The sequence below is a fragment of the Scyliorhinus torazame genome, chromosome 2 (assembly GCF_047496885.1).
Source record: "Scyliorhinus torazame isolate Kashiwa2021f chromosome 2, sScyTor2.1, whole genome shotgun sequence".
Lineage (NCBI taxonomy): Eukaryota > Metazoa > Chordata > Chondrichthyes > Carcharhiniformes > Scyliorhinidae > Scyliorhinus > Scyliorhinus torazame.
Window position 1 is genome coordinate 266,425,064 of NC_092708.1, and position 21,111 is coordinate 266,446,174.

Consider the following 21,111-nt stretch of genomic DNA (forward strand, 5'->3'; position numbering starts at 1 on the left):
CCAGATCCTTAAGGTTGCCACCACCACTGGGTTTGTGGTATACCTTTTCGGGGAATGCGGCAGCGGCGCCGTCACCAGTGCCTTTAGGCTCGTTCCCTTACAGGATGCCATCTCCAGCCTCTTCCACGCTGCCCCTCTCCCTCCCTCATCCACTTACAAACCATCACCACATTGGCGACACCGTAGTAGTCGTCCAGATTCGGCAACGCCAGTCCCCCTCTGTCCCTGCTGCGCTGTAGGAACCCCCTCCTTACCCTCGGGGTCTTCCCTGCCCACACGAAACTCATAACACTCCTGTCTATTTTCTTGAAAAAGGCCTTAGTGATCAGAATGGGGAGACATTGAAACACAAAAAGAAACCTTGGGAGGACCATCATTTTTACCGCCTGCACTCTGCCCGCCAGTGAGAGCGGCAGCATATCCCACCTCTTGAAATCCTCCTCCATCTGCTCCACCAGCCGCGTCAGATTGAGTTTGTGTAGAGTTCCCCAGCTCCTGGCTACCTGAATCCCCAAATATCGGAAGCTCCTTTCCACTCTCCTTAACGGCAGGGCGTCTATTCCTCTTCCCTGATCCCCAGGGTGTACTACGAAAAGCTCACTCTTCCCCATATTTAGCCTATATCCCGAAAAATCTCCAAACTCCCTCAATATCTGCATAACCTCTGTCATCCCCTCTACAGGATCCGCCACATATAGCAGTAGGTCATCTGCGTAGAGTGACACTCAATGTTTCTCTCCCCCTCTAACCACCCCCCTCCATTTCTTAGAGTCACTCAACGCTATGGCCAGTGGTTCAATTGCCAACGCGAACAGTAATGGGGACAGGGGGCACCGCTGCCTTGTTCCCCTATGTAACCGAAAATACTCCGATCTTTGCCGATTTGTGACTACACTTGCCACTGGGGCCCCGTATAGGAGTTTGACCCAACTGACAAACCCCTCCCCGAACCCAAACCTCCTCAACACCTCCCATAGATACCCCCACTCTACCCTATCGAATGCCTTCTCTGCATCCATCGCCACCACTATCTCTGCCTCCCCCTCCGCTGGGGGCATCATTATCACCCCCAACAGCCGTCGCACGTTGACATTCAGTTGTCTCCCCTTTACAAACCCTGTCTGGTCTTCATGCACCACCCCCGGGACACAATCCTCGATCCTCGTCGGCAGCACTTTTGCCAGCAGCTTGGCGTCTACATTCAGGAGTGAGATAGGCCTATATGACCCGCATTGCAGCGGATCTTTATCTCGCTTCAGGATTAATGATATCGTCGCCTCCGACATTGTCGGGGGTAGAGTCCCCCCTTCCCTGGCCTCGTTAAAAGTTCTAGCCAGCAGCGGGGCCAACAAGTCCACATATTTCCTGTAAAATTCCACCGGGAACCCATCTGGTCCCGGGGCCTTCCCTGCCTGCATGTTCCCCAGCCCTTTAGTCACATCATCCACCTCAATTGGCGCCCCCAGACCTGCCACCTCCTGCTCCTCCACCCTCGGGAACCTTAGTTGGTCCAGAAACTGTTGCATTCCCTCTTTTACCTCCGGGGATTGGGACCTATATAGCCTCTCATAAAAGGTCTTCAACACCTCATTTACCTTCCCTGCTCTCCGCTCCGTAGTTCCCGTTTCATCCCTGACTCCCCCAATTTCCCTCGCCGCTATCCTCTTGCGAAGCTGGTGGGCCAGCAGCCGGCTCGCCTTTTCCCCATATTCGTATCTCATCCCCTGTGCCTTCCTTCACTGTGCCTCTGCCTTTCCTGTGGTCAGCAGGTCAAACTCCGTCTGAAGTCTTCGCCTCTCTCTATATAGTCCTTCGTCCGGGGCCTCCGCATATCTTTTATCCACCCTCAAAATCTCCCCCACTAATCTCTCCCTTTCTTTGCCCTCTTTTTTCTCCTTGTAAGCCCAATGGAGATCAACTCTCCCCTAACCACCGCCTTCAGCGCTTCCCATACTACCCCCACCTGGATCTCACCATCATCATTGGCCTCCAGGTACCTCTCAATACATCCCCACACCCTTCTGCAGACCCCCTCATCCGCCAATAATCCCACATCCAGTCGCCAGACTGGGTGCTGCTCCCTCTCCTCTCCTAATTCCAGATCCACCCAGTGCTGGGCATGGTCTGAAACGGCGATGGCCGAATACTCCGTTCCTGCCACCTTCGAGATCAGTGCCCTGCTCAAAACGAAGAAGTCTATTCGGGAGTATACCTTGTGGACATGGGAGAAAAAGGAGAACTCTTTGGCCAACGGCCAAGCAAATCTCCAACGGATCCACTCCCCCCATTTGTTCCATGAACCCCCTAAGCACCTTGGCCGCTGCCGGCCTTCTTCCGGTCCTGGATCTCGACCGATCTAACCCTGGATCCAGCACAGTATTGAAATACCCCCCATTACCAGGCTTCCCACCTCCAGGTCCGGGATACGTCCCAGCATCCGCTTCATAAATCCCGCGTCATCCCAGTTCGGGGCATATACATTTACCAGAACAACCTCCTTTCCCTGCAATCTACCACTCACCATCACATATCTACCCCCGTTGTCCACCACTATATTCCTAGCCTCGAACGACACCCGTTTCCCCACCAATATCGCCATCCCTCTATTTTTCGGGTCCAACCCTGAGTGGAACACCTGTCCCACCCATCCCTTCCTTAACCTAACCTGATCCGCCACCTTCAGATGCGTCTCCTGAAGCATGACCACACCTGCCTTCAGTCTTTTTAAGTGCGCAAACACTCGGGCCCTCTTAATCGGCCCATTTAGGCGCCTCACATTCCACGTGATCAGCCGGATTGGGGGGCCCTGCCGACTAGCCATCCCCTATTCTAGGCCAGTCCCCCATCTGGGTCCAGTGCACCCACCCGTCCCCCAGGCGGCGCCCTCCCGTCCCGACCACCTCTTCTCTTGCCTGCTCCCAGCAGCAGCAACCCAGCTGATTCTCCCCCCCCGGGCTAGATCCCCATCTAGCATGGTTACTCCCCCATGATGCTTCCGAAAGTCAGCTGACTCAAACTGACCCCGGCTTCCCCCGCTCTCTCCTTGACCCCCCTGTGCGTGGAAGTCCCTTCCTGCGCCTATCTTCCCGCCATCATCTCCCGAGCGCGGGAAAAAACCCGCGCTTTCCTGGATCGGTCCCGCCCCCTATGGCGCAGCTCCCCCATTCCCCCTCTCAGTCCCTTTTTCCACCGGCGCCCACATTTCTCAGTGTCCCCCCGTCAAGAGGAGAAAAAATCTCCATCTATCGTCTCGATACTGTGAACCTCCCATTCCCCAATTTACATTTCTATGCATCGACCTCGTCGTCTCCCCCCCAGCATCAGTCCCTCAGTTCTGGTCCAGTTTCTCTTCTTGGATGAAAGTCCATGCCTCATCCGACGTTTCAAAGTAGTAATGTTTGCCTTGGTGCATGACCCACAATCGCGTCGGCTGCAGCATCCCAAACTTTATTTTCTTCTTGTGAAGCACCGCCTTGGCCCGATTGAAGCTCGCCCTCCTTCTCGCCACCTCCTTGCTCCAGTCCTGATACACTCGTATCACCGCATTCTCCCACCTGCTACTCCGTACCTTCTTGGCCCAGCTCAAAACAGCCTCTTTGTCAGTGAAGCGGTGAAATCTCACCACTATCGCCCTTTGTGGTTCTCCAGCCTTTGGTCTCCTCACAAGGACCTGGTGAGCCCCTTCCACCTCCAGGGGGCCCGAGGGGGCCTCAGCTCCCATTAGAGTATGGAGCATCGTGCTCACATAAGCCCCAACGTCAGCTCCCTCCACTCCTTCGGGGAGACCCAGAATCCGGAGGTTCTTTCTCCTCGAGCTGTTCTCCAGGATTTCGAGCCTTTCGCTACACCTCTTATGTAGCGCCTCGTGCGTCTACATTTTTACCGCTAGGCCCTGTATCTCATCCTCGTTTTCGGATGCCTTTGCCTTCACCCCACGGAGCTCTATCGCCTGGGACTTTTGTGTTTCTTTTAGCCCTTCGATTACCAATAACATCGGCGCCAGCACCTCCTTCTTTAATTCCTCCACACACCGTCGGAGGTATTCCTGCTGGTCCGGGCCCCATGTCGTCTGGGCTCCATCCGCCGCCATCTTGCTTCTTCTCTTCTCTGCCGCTGCTCCAAAGGATCCTTCGCAATCTGGCCACTACCACCGATCCTTTCCATACACACCCGGGGGTACATCTTCCTTCGTCACCCCACACTGAGTTTGGTCTGAAAAAATTTCCGTTGGGGCTCCCGAAAAGAGCCCAAAGGTCCGTTAGAACGGGAGCTGCCGAAACGTGCGGCTTAGCAGTGCATCGCCGCAACCGGAAATCTCTGCCATGATTCCTATAGTCAAATAGGCCAACTGCGGGCGGCAAAGTGGTGCATTGGTTGGCACTGCTGCCTACGGTGCTGAGGTTTGATCCCGGCTCCGGGTCACTGTTTGTGTTGAGTTTGCACATTCTCGTGTCTGCACGGCGCTCACCCCCCACAATCCAAAGATGTGCTGGTTAGGTGGATTGGCCATGCTAAATTGGCCCTTAATTGGAAAAAAAGAATTGGGTACTCTAAATTTTTTTAAAAATAGGCCAACTACAGACGAATGGCTCTGGAATTGAATTGTGGCAAGAGTCGGTGCTTTCACAATCGCAGGGTGGGAATTGGAGAAATAAAACAAAACTACACAGGTGAAAGGTGAGAAAGAAGTCTGGCCATGGAGTTGGGGCTAAGGAGCTCCAACTTGGATTAAAAAGAAAACTTGATAGCTTATATGGAAATCATGAGAATGTCGCAAAGTACAGTTTCCTACATTCCTATAGGTTCTTGAATATTCCTTGTAGAATAGCAAATGGGAATGCACAGGATGGAAGAAATTATAAACTGGGGAAGTCTGCTCTGAGGGAAGGGCAGGCTCACACTTGGGGATTTTTGGTCTGTCTACTGTCCAGTTCCGTGAGGTTAGCTGCAATGGTTTTCCTGTGTTTGAGTTTTGTGCTGAGGAATGACTGATTATGTCACCACTTGTACTTTTTTTTTTGAAGGTCTACAAACAGAAGTCCTCTGCGCACAACCTGATCCTCACCAACACCAAGAAGGTAGGTCAGACTTGCAGTGAAATATGGAAAATTGTAGAAGTGAAATGGATTGTGCACACATTGGGTGTCTGGGATGGGGGTGTGGGTGCAGTTGCATCCTGCTCATAGGACAGGGTCCTGTGCTCATGTTTGGACCAGGGAGTTGATTTGGGGAGATAATAGGTTCCGATCTGTTTCAATTTACTGAAAAGATTAACTTTGTCAATGGGAGCAATGCTTTCATTTCAGTGGAAGCAGAAGAATTGGAGCAAAATTCTGATAACTGTTTGATTTATGTCCTGTGCCAGAAAATGACTTTGAGATATCAAAGATTAATTGCTAGAGATTGTCTCGTTAGTTTGAAATGGGAAGCATTGTAAAGCATATGCATTGTGAGGGTTGAATCTTCTGTGGATTAAGTTGAGTGACTGGAAGTTTTATCGGTCCATAGTGCTTGTACATAGCAGGCACTGGCGTACTATCCAGTGCTGAAACTTGAATGATTGAGGATATTGATACACACATCTTGTATTGTAATTTGTCCCCCAGCTGGCTCACCAGTGTATGCGAGAGGTGCGGAGGGCTGCCATTCAGGCACAGAAAAACTGTAAAGAGACGCTACCTCGAGCCCGAAGGCTAACCAAAGAAATGCTGTTGTACTGGAAAAAGTATGATAAAGTGGAGAAGGAGCATCGGAAACGGGCCGAGAAAGAGGCTCTGGAACAGCGGAAACTTGATGAAGAGATGCGTGAGGTTAGAGGGGTCTTGTTCATTAGGTCTTTTCCACCATTTCAGTTAATAGAGCATTGTTAGAAGGGCAAAAAAGGAGCGCCATCACTTGTACAGTCTCTGGCCAATCAGATTGGAGAACTATCAATGACTATCCGTTTAACCATTCAGACTCCAAAGCCAAGAACAAGTAGCCTGAATCTCCTTTCATATGAAACCAACACCTAAAGAGTTAAATTGAGGACAGCTTGCACAAACCTGGTTTGTAATCCCTTGAGCTTTTAAAGTTGAGTGATGGTCTCTTGCGGTGTTTATAATGGGGACATTGAAACAAAGCTAATCATGAAGTTCCTTGGCCCAGTTCCACTGCTTATTTAAATCCTGGCTGATCTGTATATTAACTCTAAATTTCCTTCCTTGTTCCGGATCCCTTATAATCTTTGCCGAACAAAAATTGATTGGACAGCATTTGCTAAGCAATCCCGACTGTGCTAAGAATTACACTAACAACCAATTTCAGATTACCAGCCGGCCTCTGTTTAGCTTATTTACCTTTGATAGTAGCTACATATATCCATAAGCTGGAATCGGTCCTCCCCAGGCAAAAGGAATATGTCCAAATATTGCACCTTTTTTGAATGAATGAAAGCACATGAACAATGACTCATTGGTAATTTTTCATGATAACATCTCAACCAATCAGAGCTGACTTAGCAACCAATCAGCACTCCCCTTTTCTGTATAAATTGTTGCTTCCTTTGAAATTTGGCATTCTTGCATCTGTCTTGATGAAAGCAAGACCCAAAGCTCAGCTTGGAATGCATGTCTCTTTTTTTTCAGTAAAACTCAAGTTCTGTACTTACATGTGGCTACTTAAAAATCTATTAATTGTTTTCAAATTTTTCAATTGACTTCCAGCCTAAACGGCTTTTTGGTGAGGATCCCAGATTTCCATTACTCTGCACAAAGTGCTTCCTTTTTAAAAAAAAAAAATATTTTATTCAAGATTTTTGGCCAAACATAACAGTACGTAGTGTTTCTTTTACACAACAATAAAGCAATATAAATAACAGTGGCCAGTTTTAAACAAATAAATAAATAATATATAAACAAAAACAAAACTGAATGGCAACTGCCTTGTCCAAAATAAATACTCTCCAAAAATACAATCCAATATACAATTACCTATAACAACTAACAACTACCTATACATATTATACATATACAATAACATCTCTGAGAGTCCGTTCGATTCCTCCCCCCCCCCCTCCCCCCTGGGTTGCTGCTGTTGTCTACTTCTTTTCCATTCCCTCTATCTTTCTGTGAGGTAATCGACGAACGGTTGCCACCGCCTGGTGAACCCCTGAGCCGAACCCCTTAACACGAACTTAATCCGTTCTAACTTTATAAACCCTGCCATGTCGTTTATCCAGGTCTCCACACCCGGGGGTTTGGCTTCCTTCCACATTAACAATATCCTGCGCCGGGCTACTAGGGACGCAAAGGACAACACGTCAGCCTATCTCGCCTCCTGCACTCCCGGCTCTTCTGCAGCCCCAAATATAGCCAACCCCCAGCTTGGTTCGACCCGGACCCCCACCACCTTCGAAAGCACCTTTGCCACCCACACCCAGAACCCCTGTAGTGCCGGGCATGACCAGAACATGTGGGTGTGATTCGCTGGGCCTCTCGAGCATCTCGCATACCTATCCTCTACCCCCAAAAATTTACTGAGCCGTGCTCCAGTCATATGCGCCCTGTGTAACACCTTAAATTGTATAAGCCTGGCACACGAGGACGATGAGTTTACCCTACGTAGGGCATCAGCCCACAGCCCCTCCTCAATCTCCTCCCCCAGCTCCCCTTCCCACTTCCCTTTCAGCTCATCCACCATGATCTCCCCCTCGTTCCTCATTTCCCTGTATATGTCCGACACCTTACCATCCCCCACCCATGTCTCTTGAGATCAATCTATCCTGCACCTCCTGCGTCGGGAGCTGCGGGAATTCCCTCACCTGTTGCCTCGCGAAAGCCCTCAATTGCATGTACCTAAATGCATTCCCTTGGGGCAACCCATATTTTTCCGTCAGTGCTCCCAGACTCGCAAACTTCCCATCTACGAACAGATCTCTCAGTTGTACTACCCCAGCTCTTTGCCATGCTCCAAATCCCCCATCCATTCTCCCCGGAATGAACCTATGATTGTTTCTTATCGGGGACCGCACCGAAGCTCCCGTCCTTCCCCTCTCCCATCCACTTACACACCATTGAAACATTGGCGGCCCAGTAGTACTCACTTAGGCTCGGTAATGCCAGCCCCCCCCTGTCCCTACTACGCTGCAAGAATCCCCTCCTCACTCTCGGGGTCTTCCCAGCCCACACAAAACTCCATAATACTCTTCTCGATTCTTTTGAAATAAGCCTTCGTGATCACCACCGGGAGGCACTGAAACACAAAAAGGAATCTCGGGAGGACCACCATTTTAACCGCCTGCACCCTACCTGCCAATGACAGGGACACCGTGTCCCATCTCTTAAAGTCCTCCTCCATCTGTTCCACCAACCGCGTTAAGTTAAGCCTGTGTAATGTACCTCAATTCTTGGCTATCTGGATCCCCAAGTACCAGAAGTCCCTTGTTACCTTCCTCAACGGTAAATCCTCTATCTCCCTGCTCTGCTCCCCTGGATGATCACAAACAACTCACTTTTCCCCATGTTCAGTTTGTACCCTGAAAAATCCCCAAACTCCCCAAGTATCCGCATTATCTCTGGCTTCCCCTCCGCCGGGTCCGCCACATATAGCAACAAATCACCCGCATACAGAGATACCCGGTGTTCTTCTCCCCCCCTGAGTACTCCCCTCCACTTCCTGGAACCCCTCAATACTATGGCCAGGGGTTCAATCGCCAGTGCAAACAATAACGGGGACAGAGGACATCCCTGCCTCGTCCCTCTATGGAGCCGAAAATAGTCAGACCCCCGTCCATTCGTGACCACACTCGCCATCGGGGCCCTATACAGCAACTGTACCCACCTGATATACCCATCCCCAAAACCAAATCTCCTCAGCACCTCCCACAAATAATCCCACTCCACTCTATCGAATGCTTTCTCGGCATCCATCGCCACCACTAACTCCGCTTCCCCCTCTGGTGGGGGCATCATCATTACCCCTAGCAGCCTCCGTATATTTGTATTCAGCTGTCTCCCCTTCACAAACCCAGTTTGGTCCTCATGAACCACCCCCGGGACACAATCCTCTATCCTCATTGCCATTACCTTGGCCAGAATCTTAGCGTCCACATTCAGGAGGGAAATGGGCCTGTAGGACCCGCATTGCAGCGGGTCTTTTTCCTTCTTTAGGAGGAGCGATATCGTTGCCTCTGACATAGTCGGGGGCAACTGCCCCCTTTCCCTCGCCTCATTAAAGGTCCTCATCAGTAGCGGGGCCAGCAAGTCCATATATTTCCTATAGAATTCAACTGGGAATCCGTCTGGTCCCGGGGCCTTCCCCGCCTGCATACTCCCAATCCCTTTCACCACCTCCTCCGTCTCAATCTGTGCTCCCAGTCCCACCCTCTCCTGCTCCTCCACCTTGGGAAATTCCAGCTGATCCAGAAAGCACATCATTCTCTCCTTCCCATCCGGGGGCTGAACTTCATATAATGTTTCGTAAAATGCCTTGAATACTCCATTCACTCTCTCCGCTCCCTGCTCCATCTCTCCCTCCTCATCTCTCACCCCCCCCTATCTCCCTCGCTGCTCCCCTTTTCCTCAGTTGGTGGGCCAGCAACCTGCTCGCCTTCTCCCCATATTCGTACTGTACACCTTGTGCCTTCCTCCATTGTGCCTCTGCATTACCCGTAGTCAACAAGTCAAATTCTACATGTAGCCTTTGCCTTTCCCTGTACAGTCCCTCCTCCGGTGCCTCCGCATATTGTCTGTCCACCCTCAGAAGTTCTTTCAACAACCGCTCCCTTTCCCTACCCTCCTGCTTTCCTTTATGTGCCCTAATAGATATCAGCTCCCCTCTAACCACTGCCTTCAGCGCCTCCCAGACCACGCCCACCTGTACCTCCCCATTATCATTGAGTTCCAAGTACCTTTCAATACACCCCCTCATCTGTCAATAATCCCATGTCCATTCTCCAGGGTGGACGCTGTTGTTTTTCTTCCCCTATCTCCAGGTCCACCCAATGTGGAGCATGATCCGAAATGGCTATAGCCGTGTACTCCGTCCCCGTCACCTTTGGGATCAGTGCCCTTCCCAGAACAAAAAAGTCTATCCGTGAATAAACTTTGTGGACGTAGGAGAAAAACGAAAACTCCTTACTCCTAGGTCTACTAAATCTCCAGGGGTCTACTCCTCCCATCTGCTCCATAAAGTCCTTAAGCACCCTAGCTGCAGCCGGCCTCCTTCCGGTCCTGGACCTCGATCTGTCCAGCCCTGGGTCCAGCACCGTATTAAAATCTCCACCCATTATCAACTTCCCCACTTCTAGGTCCGGGATTCGTCCTAGCATACGCCTCATAAAGTTGGCATCATCCCAGTTCGGGGCATACACGTTCACTAATACCACCGCCTCCCCTTGCAATTTACCACTCACCATCATGTATCTGCCCCCACTATCCGCCACTATAGTCTTTACCTCAAACTTTACCCGCTTCCCCACTAGTATGGCCACCCCCCTGTTTTTTGCGTCTAGCCCCGAATGAAACACCTGCCCCACCCATCCTTTGCGTAGTCTGACCTGGTCTATCAGCTTCAGATGCGTCTCCTGAAGCATAACCACATCTGCCTTAAGTTTCTTTAGGTGTGCGAGTACCCGTGCCCTCTTAATCGGCCCATTCAGCATTCCACGTGATCAACCGGGTTGGGGGGCTCTTTACCCCTCCCCTTGACGACTAGCCATCTCCTTTTCCGATCCAGCTCCTCACCCGGTTCCCATGTAGCCGTATCTCCCCCAAGCGGCACCCCCCCCCCCCATACCAGCTCCCCCTTCTCCCCAGCAGCAGCAACCCAGTTAACCCCCCCCCCCCCGCTAGATCTCAAACTAGCGTAATTGCACCCCCCATGTTCCTCCCAGAAGTCAGCAAACTCTGGCCGACCTCGGCTTCCCCCCGTGACCTCGGCTCACACTGTGCAAGGCCCCCTCCTTCCTGCTTCCCTGTTCCCGTCGTGATTACCATGGTGCAGGAACAAAGCCCGCGCTTCCCATTTGGCCCCGCCCCCAATGGCCGGCGCCCTCAGCTCCTCATCCTCCCTCCCCCACGACATGGGGAAGAGAGAAAAGTTACAGGGTCGCAGGATTAACAACTTGGGAAGTCGTCTCTTCCCTCTTTTCCCCCCCTTCATCCCACATATTCACCCCTCCACTTTGTCCCAAACGTTCTTTTTATGGCCCGCTCACTCCAGTTTCTCCTCGACAATAAATGTCCACGCCTCATCTGCCGTTTCGAAGTAGTGGTGTTTCCCTTGATGTGTGACCCACAGTCTTGCCGGTTGCAGCATTCCAAATTTAATCTTCCGTTTGTGCAGCACCGCCTTGGCCTGATTAAAGCTTGCCCTCCTTCTCGCCACCTCCGCACTCCAATCTTGATATACGCGGATCACCGCGTTCTCCCACCTACTGCTCCGAGTTTTCTTTGCCCATCTGAGGACCATCTCTCTGTCCTTATATCGGAGAAATCTCACCACTATGGCTCGAGGAATTTCTCCAGCCCTCGGTCTTTGCGCCATAACTCGATAGGCTCCCTCCACCTCCAGCGGACTCGTCGGGGCCTCCGATCCCATTAACGAGTGCAGCATCGTGCTCACATATGCCCCGACGTCCGCCCCTTCTACACCTTCGGGAAGACCAAGACTCCTTAAATTCTTCCTCCTCGCATTATTCTCCAGCACCTCCAGCCTTTCCACACACCTTTTGTGTTGTGCCTCGTGCATCTCCGTTTTCACCACCAGGCCCTCTATGTCGTCCTCATTCTCAGCAGCCTTTGCCTTCACGACCCGAAGCTCCTGTTCCTGGGTCTTTTGCTCCTCCTTTAGCCCCTCAATCGCTTGTAATATCGGGGCCAACAGCTCCTTCTTCATCTCCTTTTTGAGTTCTTCCACGCAACGCCGCAGGAACTCTTGTTGGTGAGGGCCCCATATTAAACTGCCTCCTTCCGACGCCATCTTGCTTTGTGCCTGCCTTCCTGGCCGCTGCTGTAGAGGATCCACTGCAATCCGGCCACCTTCCTCTCTTTTTTCCATCCGTGTCCAGGGGGGATTCCCTTCTGGATTACAGCACAGTGTTTTTTGCCGTTAAAATTGCCGTTGGGGCTCCTATCAAGAGCCCAAAAGTCCGTTCCACCGGGAGCTGCCGAAACGTGCGACTTAGCTGGTCATCGCCGCACCCGGAAGTCCACAAAGTGCTTCCTGATGTCACGCCAGCACTGCCTAGCTTTAATTTCAAGGTTTTGTGCCCTTGCTCTGAACTCTCCCCACCAGAGTAAATAGTTCTACCTTATCAAATGCGAAACCTAGTCTATGTGACCTGTCCCCATAAAACAACACCAGGTTAAAGTACAACAGGTTTGTTTCAAATCACTAGCTATCGGAGCATTGCTCCTTCCTCGGGTGAATGAGGCAGGAGCTAAGCTCCGAAAGCTAGTGATTTGAAACAAACCTGTTGGACTTGAACCTGGTGTTGTAAGACTTCTTACTGTGCTCACCCCAGTCCAACGCCAGCAACTCCACATCATGTCCCCATAATATAATCCTTTAAGCATTGGTATTGTTGTAGTGAATCTGCGCAACAGTTCCAAGGCCGATAAAATCTTCCTGAGGTGTGGTGAACAAGAATGAATATAGTACTCTAGACCTGATCTGACCTGAGATTCGTACAAGTAATTCTGTTTGCCCAAGAATGCTTAAGCACAAAGAGAGGTTGTATGTGGGCCACTACTCTATTTAGCAGCTCCAATTTTTCAGTGCTCTAAATGGAGTGAGGAAGGGTTTATTTGTTCCCATTATTTCAGTGAAAAATTCAGACCCTGGGAATTATAAACCTGACAATTGGAGTGCAATGCAAGGATGTTACTGTTGGGCATTATATGGGGATATGATTTATGATTGCCTAAAGAGTTCTGTGGATGCCCTACCTCACTGATGTGATAGTATAGCTAATTTGAAGAATTCTATTGGACAATGGCAATTTGATGTAAAGTGCAACATTGTGAAAAGAAATTAGCTTGTATGGGATTATAGGGCAGATATCAGCAGGGCAGGCAACAAATGGAAAGCTCCTGCATCATTGTTGGGATTGGAGCGGGATGGGCCCTGGTCACGATTGGAATTCCATAAGGCTCAGTTTTACTGGCCACCTTTCACAGCAGTTTGAAGGGAATCACTTGTAAAGTTGAATATCATGTAACTGCACAGGCTGAGGTATTTGAAACAAATCAGTAGGCGGCAGACTGAGGGGGAATGGTCTTCATGACCTATCTCTGCAGTTTGAGCAAAGTATCATGGAGTTGAGAAACACATCTCCACTCCGGGGTGGAGTTCAAGGCTACAGTTGAAGAAAGACCTGAAGTTATGGGTGACAACAGTGTGAAAGAAGTTTGAAGAGCTACAAGGAACACTCCAGGGTTTTGGGGTTAACAGACCATAAGACGCAGGAGCAGAAGTAGGCCATTCAGCCCATCAAGTCTGCTCTGCCATTCAATGAGTTCATGACTGATCTGAAATGATAATCCTCATTTGTACCGTATCCCCATAACTCTTAATTCCCGTACCAGTTAAAAATCCGTATCTTGGTGGTGAACATACTTTTGTTTTAATAAACAATTTTAATGAGGTATTTTTGGCATGACAAACAGCAACAGTATAAAAACAATGTACAAAGAACAATAGACATAGTGCAATCACCGATTCTCATCCCGCCAAGACCCGCCTAATTGACCCCCTATTCTACGCTACCCTAACCCCGCCCTCCCCCTGCTGACGATTAGTTCTCCGCAAAGAAGTCGATGAATGGTTGCCACCTCTAGTCGAACCCTAACAGTGACCCTCTCAAGGTGAACTGAATCTTCTCTAGGCCGAGAAAGCTCGCCATGTCAGTTAACCAGGTCTCCGACTTCGGGGGCTTTGAGTCCCTCCAAGTTAGCAGTATCCGTCTCCGGGCTACCAGGGAAGCAAAGGCCAGAACATCAGCCTCTTTCTGGTAAGCATGATACCTGCCTACGCAGAAAGTCTAAATTCGTTCCCCCTTGCCAACCCAAACTTCTCCTCCAGCGCCCTCAAGCTAGGGAAGCTCCCCTCTAAAAATAAGTCCCCCATCTTCTCAATTCCTGCCCTTCGCCATACTCGGAACCCCCCATCCAAGTTCCCCGGTGCAAACCGGTGATTGTCACAACATATTGGGGACCAGACCAATGCTCCCACTGCTCCAGCGTACCTCCTCCACTGACCCCAGATTCTCAGGGGCTGGTGGAATACCTCGCCAGCGGGAACGGCAGAGGTGCCGTTATCAACACCCCCAGACTGGTGCCCCTACACGAAGCTGCCTCCATCCGTTCCCAAACCGACCCTGCCCCACCACCCACTTCCTTATCATGTCTATGTTAGCCGCCCAGTAATAATTACTAAAATTCAGCAGCGCGAGCATCACCTTCTTCACTCGCGGGGACCTACCCGCCCACACAAAGCCCAGAATGATTTTATTAACCCTACTAATAAAGGAACGCGGGATGAAAATTGGGAGACACTGAAATACGAACAGAAATCTTGGTAAGACCGTCATTTTCACCGTCTGCACTCTCCCAGCTAATGATAGCGGAAGCGCATCCCATCTCCGAAACTCGCCCCTCATCTGTTCAACCAACCGGCACAAGTTCAACTTGTGTAACCGGCCCCAGTCGCGCGCCACTTTATCCCTAAGTACCTGAAACTGTCCCCTACTAACCTAAACGGCAGCTCTCTCAGCCGACCTCCCTGACCCCTCGCCTGGACTACAAACATCTCACTCTTTGTCATATTCAGTTTATACCCCGAAAACGGGCCAAATCCCCCCAAAATCACCATACTTTCGCCCATCCCTGCTCCTGGATCCGATATGTACAAGAGCAGGTCGTCGGCGTACAACGAGACTCTATGTTCCACCCCCCTCTGCGTTCTTGTCCCGCTTCAATATCAACGAAATAGTGGCCTGCGACATCGTCGGGGGCAGTACCCATCCATCCCTTGCCTCATTAAAAACCTTGACCAGCAACGGCCCTAAAATCCCCGAGAACTTTTTATAGAACTCCACCGGGTACCTATCCGGCCCCTGGGCTTTACCCGACTGCATTGCCTTCAAGCCCTTGACTATTTCTTCGGCCCTAATCGGGGGCCCCCGCCCCATCTACCAGCTCCCGAACCACCCTTGGGAAGGTCAATCCATCCAAAAAGCATCTCATCCCCTCCGGCCCTGTGGGAGGTTCCGAGCAATAGAGCCTACTGTAAAAGTCCTTGAACGCCCTGTTTAGCCCTGCCGACTCCCCTACCAAGTTCCCATCTCCATCAACCACCCTCTCTATTTCCCTGGCCGCCTCCCTCTTTCTCAGCTGCTGTGCAAGCATTCTGCTGGCCTTCTCCCCAAGTTCGTAAAGCGCACCCCTCGCCTTTTTAAGCTGCTCCACTGCCTTACCTGTGGACAACACCCCAAACTCAGACGTTCCCTTAAGAGCTCCACCCCCGGGGTCACCGCATACCTCCTGTCTTATCTGTAAGATCTCCTTAACCAGTCGGTCCGTTTCTGCCCTATACGTCCTGTCCCTATGAGCCCGGATCGAAATCAGCTCCCCTCTCACCACTGCCTTCAGCGCCTCCCAGACCACCGCTGCTGAGACTTCCCCGTGTCATTAACCTGCAGGTAATTCTGCATGCACTTCCTCAGCCTCTCGCACACAGCCTCGTCTGCCAACAACCCCACCTCTAACCTCAAATGCGGATGCTGGAAGTTCTCCTCACTAGCCTGCAGTTCCACCCAGTGTGGGGCATGATCCGAAATAGTGATGGCTGTATACCCCGTGTCCACCACCCCCGCCAGTAAATCCCTACTCAACCCCCCCCCCCCGTTTTTGAACACGACCGGTCCAGGCCAGGATCGATGACTGTATTAAAATCCCTTCCCATAACCAGCTTGTGCGAGTCCAGGCCAGGTATCTTCCCCAGCAACCTCTTTATAAATTCCACGTCATCCCAGTTTGGCACGTACAAATTAACCAAGACTACCTTCCTCTCCTCCAGCTTACCGCTAACCATGACATAACGATCCTTCCCCCCCGTCCGAGACTATACTGCCCACCTGAAATTGCACCCGCTTGTTGATCAAAATCGCAACCCCTTTAGTCTTGGTGTCCAGCCCCGAATGAAAGACCTGACTGACCCAACTCTTCCTTAGCCTGACTTGATCCGCCACTTTCAGGTGTGCCTCCTACAACATTACCACGTCCGCCTTCAGAGCCCTCAAATGCACGAACACACGTGCCCTCTTGACCGGCCCGTTCAACCCTCTAACATTCCAGGTGATCAGTCTAGTTGGGGAGCACCGTGTCCCCCCCCCTCTGCCGATCAACCATCCCTTTTCCTGGGCCCGCCCATTCGCCGCGATCGGCCCCACCTCCTGGCAGGGCCCACCTCCTGGCAGCCTCCACCACCGACCTCCTGTCTGTCCCGAAACCTAAGTCCCTCCCTCGTCAGCAGAGTAACTCTCCTCCCCCCCCCCCCCCCCACTTTGCTTCCGTAGACTAGCTCACCCGGCTAGCCTGGTGGCCCTCGACTCCGGCGCCAAGAAGTGTCCCACCTATTGTTCCCTCACTTCCCCCCCCCCCCCCCCCACCCACCCACCCACCGAAGCCACTTCCCTCATCAAACCGACCCCAAACAATCGCCCAATTAACATACGAGACAACCCCAAAAAGAAAAACACATAGAACCAACAAACATAGTGCAAATTAAAGTAATACAAAGTGAAAAGCCCCACCAGCCACCCCCACCAAAAAACCCACAGAAGCCGAATAACTTTTACTTCCCCCTTCTTCAACCAAACTCACATACAGAAGAGAAATGACAATAGAAACATATAAACATCACTCAAAAAGTTGTAACTTAAAACAAAAAGTTCTCAGTTTAGCACAAGTCCTTCGCGTCCTTGGGCACTCAAAATAATGGTGCTGGTCCTTGTGCGTAACCCAAAGACGCGCCGGGTATAACAGTCCAAATTTCACCCGCTTGAACAGGATTGCCTTAACTTGGTTAAAGCCTGCCCTCATTCTGGCCACCTCCACACTCAGATCCTGGTAAACACGCAAAATGCTGTTGTCCCATTTTCAGCTCCGCGTACGCTTGGCCCACTGGAGAACACACTCCTTGTCCAGGAACCTGTGGAACCGGACCACCATCGCCCTTGGGGGGCCCCCTGGCCGCGGCTTCCTCGCCAGCGCTCTGTATGCCCTGTCCACCTCCAATGGTCGGGGAAAAGCCCCCTCCCCCAGAAGCTTCTGAAACATACTCGCCACAAACGCGCCAGCATCAGCCCCCTCAGCCCCCTCTGGGAGACCGACAATTCTTAAGTTCTGCCGGCGAGCTCTATTCTCCAGGTCTTCTACCTTCTCCTGCAGCCTTTTTTGCTGATCCTTCAGCATCCCCACCTCCAGCTCAACCACCGTTTGGTGCTCCTCCTGCTCCGCCAACGCTTTCTCCAGCTTCTGAATCGTCCGATCCTGGGCATCCAGCCTGCGCTCCATCCAATCGATCGATTCCTTTATCGGATCAAGACAGTCCCGTTTCTGCCTAGCGAAGCCCTCTTGAATGACCTGCATCAACTCCTCCGTTGATGGTTGGGCCGTCACAGCAGGGGTCCGAACGTCAGCCATAGTGTCTTCTGCCGCAACCTCCAGCCAACCCTTGCTTGTTTTCTTATTTCTCCCTTTTCGATCCCCTGGGATTCTTCGTTCCATACACCAATGTGTGGAACCAGTGCCAGATTGACTTTGCCTCCAAAACCAGCGCTCAAAAACGCAAAAACATCAGGGGGAAAGGTCCAAAAGCACGACCAGAGCGGGAGCCACCAAATGCGCGACTTACTCCCTCATAGCTGCCACCGGAAGTCCCGGTGGTGAAGATACTTAATGACCCAGGCTCTACAGCCCTCTGCGGTAAAAATTCCACAGATTTACTACCCCCTGAAAGAAGAAACTCCTCCTCATCTCTGTCCTAAATGGGCACCCTTACTCTGAGATAATGCCCTTTGGTCCTAAACTCTCCCACAAGGAGAAACAATCTCTCAGCATCTACCCTGTCAAGCCCGCTCAGAATCCTATCTGTTTCAATTAGGTTGCTCCTCATTCTTCTAAACTCCAATGAGTCCAGGCCCCAACCTACTCAAACCCTCTCCTTGAGAAAATCCCTCCAAACCTGGGATCAACCTAATGTGAGTATCAATACAGTTAATGGACATCTCCCAAACCCTTTATGTCCCTGACAACTAGAGTTGTCACAACAACTATCAATAGAATTCTGGGAAATAATGGCTTATAACTGCCCAAAGTGTCCTGCACCCACTTTCTAGAAATCTACATGATAAACAGGCAGTCCACATTTTGGTGAATCAAACATACAGCCTACCTGTGAAGTTGTTCAAAAACTTTCTCCTTTCATATGATGCTACAACTCTGAGCAGCCTATGCACTCTTCTCCCCCATGCCTCCTCATCTCCACCAGACAACTCTTAGACCTGCTTTTATTGACCCTAGGCAAAGAGGCAGCAGCGGAAATTGAACTTCTTAATCACACAAACTGAGCTGTATGCACATTTTATGAGCCGGAAGAGAGCTTCTGGGAATGATGCGCTGCAGGAGGAAATCTTGATGAAGCTGGACGACAGTGTGATGTACAGACAGATTGACATCGGAGGAGGAGTGATGGTTAACGTCAGTCAGGAGGATTATGGTAAGAACGTGCAATAGTGCTGAAGAGGTGAAAATGTGTGCTTGTGACTCAGTGAGATCCTGCAATCCCCTACCCCCACCACAGACCTTTGTGTGTGGACATAGACCAGAACATTGAGAACTCCCTTTCTTCCCTTCTAATGGTGCTGTGGGATCTTTTATATTCACCTATGAGGGCAGATGGAACCTTGCTTTACCCTCGTTTTGTCATCTTAACTTGAAAATATAAATTTCCCCCCACTTTTTGCTTTCTGTCTCAGTTAACCCCTTTGTTTATGTCACTGCATTCCCTTAATTTTCTCAATGAGCCTCTAGTACAGCACCTTATCCCAACACATTTTAGGCAGAGCTCAGTATCCAGTGACCACCTCTGGAAAACTCATTTTCTGGACACGCATGAGGATAACATCATTGGAGAGCTGGTGTGCTGGAGGGGATGCAGTACCAACAAAACCATATTCTTATTAAAATCCAAGTGTGCAGGGAGCCTCTGGAAAACATATCTATGACCACTCTTTGTCTACAGAGAAACATAGAAAATAGAAGCAGGAGGAGGCCATTCAGCTCTTCAAAGCTGCTGCATCATTCATTATGATCATGGCTGATCATCCAACTCAAAAGCCTGATGCTACTTCCCCCCCCCCCCCAAGTCTTTTGATCCCTTTTGCCCGAAGTGCTATATCTAACTGCTTCTTGAAAACATGCAATGTTTTGGCCTCATTTAATTCCTGCGGTAATAAATTCCACAGGCCAACCACTTTCTGGAAGAAAAGGTTTCTCCTCATCTTGTTCCTAAATAGTCTACCCCGTATCCTCAGACTGTGACCCCTGATTCTGGGACACACCCACCATCGGGAACATCCTTCCTGCATCTACCCTGTCTAGTCCTGTTAGAATTTTACAGATTTCTGAGATCCTCCACCCCCCCTCATTCTTCTAAACTGCAGCAAAAACAATCCTAATTAATTCACTCGCACCTCATACGTCAGTCCCGCCAACCCAGGAATCAGTCTGGTAAACCTTTGCTGCACTCCCTCTAAAGCAAGAACATCCTTGCTCAGATAAGGAGGCCAAAAATGCACACAATAAAGCAGGTTTACACGTGTACATGAAGGTAACTTCTTTGGTGATGTGCTGGAGGGAGTGCAGTGCCATAAAACCATATTCATATTAAAATCCAAGTGTGCGGGACGGGAACAAAGGAACTACAAGGGGAAACAACAAGAGTATATTTTTTAAAATAACATCTCACTCATATAGCCACAGCTTTAAATCATAGAAACATAGAACTTAGGAACAGGAGTAGCTCATTTGGACCACCTTGCCTGCTCTGCCATTCAATAAGATCATGGCTGATTTGCTTATGATTTGAATGTCACTTTCTTGCCTGCCGCCCCCCCCCCCCCCCCCCCCCCCTCCCCCCACCCCACATAACTGCCTTGTTTATCAGAAATCACATCTAACTCTGCCTTGAATAAATTCAATGACCCAGCCTCCACTGCTCTCTGGGGAAGAGAATTCCACGTACTGTTTGAAAAAAGATGCGGTTGCGTAAGAAATTCTGTTCAATTCTGTGCCTGATGCACCTTGTTCTATGATTAGTAGCTTCTTGATTGGAGACGTGTGTGGTGATCCTTGCTAAAGTGTGTTCTGATACAATACTGCAACCAAAGGATTTATGGCAAAATTAGCTGGTAATTCCTGGAAAAATTCTGAATTACATACTTTGACTACAGTTTCTGTTTCAGAGTATACATGTGATTGAAGGGCAAGTGAGCTCCCAATACCTATTCGGTGTTACATCTCCTATCTCCTTCTCTGATCCAGTGTGAGTCTTTTACTGACAGTACCTCAACACTCAGGAAAAAAATTAATAGAGCACTCATTGGCACTTGAAAGGAGAATCCATTTTAAAAGCAATGAAAGATCCATTGCCCAGTGTTCCTGCTGGTTTGTGATGCAGAGCAAGACCAGCAGAGCGGGTTCCATTCCCGTACCGGCTGAGGTTATAATAATAATCACTTGTTGTCACAAGTAGGCTTCAATGAAGTTACTGTGAAAAGCCCCTAGTCTCCACATTCCGGCGCCTGTTCGGGGAGGTCAGTACGGGAATTGAACCTGCGCTGCTGGCATTGTTCTGCACTGCAAGCCAGCTATTTAGCCCACTGTGCTAAACCAGCCCCTCATATTCACGAAGGCCCACCTTCTCAACCTTGCCCCTCGCCTGAGGTGTGGTGATTAGGTTAAATCACCACCAGTCAACTCTCCCCTTCAAAGGGGAAGGCAGCCTTTGGTCATCTTGGACTATGGCAACTCTACCTTACCTGTACCCCTCCATCCTTTTTTTGTC

The 21,111-nt window shown here is 50.3% G+C and overlaps 1 protein-coding gene across 5 annotated transcripts in view; it reads left to right on the forward strand.

Moving 5' to 3' along the window:
- ino80 (INO80 complex ATPase subunit) overlaps positions 1–21,111 on the forward strand; it is a 415,492-nt gene that overhangs the window by 99,033 nt on the left and 295,348 nt on the right. For all 5 annotated transcript variants that reach the window (XM_072486849.1, XM_072486876.1, XM_072486859.1 and 2 more), the window contains exons 8-10: positions 5,025–5,078; positions 5,607–5,810; positions 18,567–18,762. In XM_072486849.1, coding sequence (XP_072342950.1) covers positions 5,025–5,078; positions 5,607–5,810; positions 18,567–18,762 — 454 coding nt within the window. The remainder of the gene's footprint in view (positions 1–5,024; positions 5,079–5,606; positions 5,811–18,566; positions 18,763–21,111) is intronic.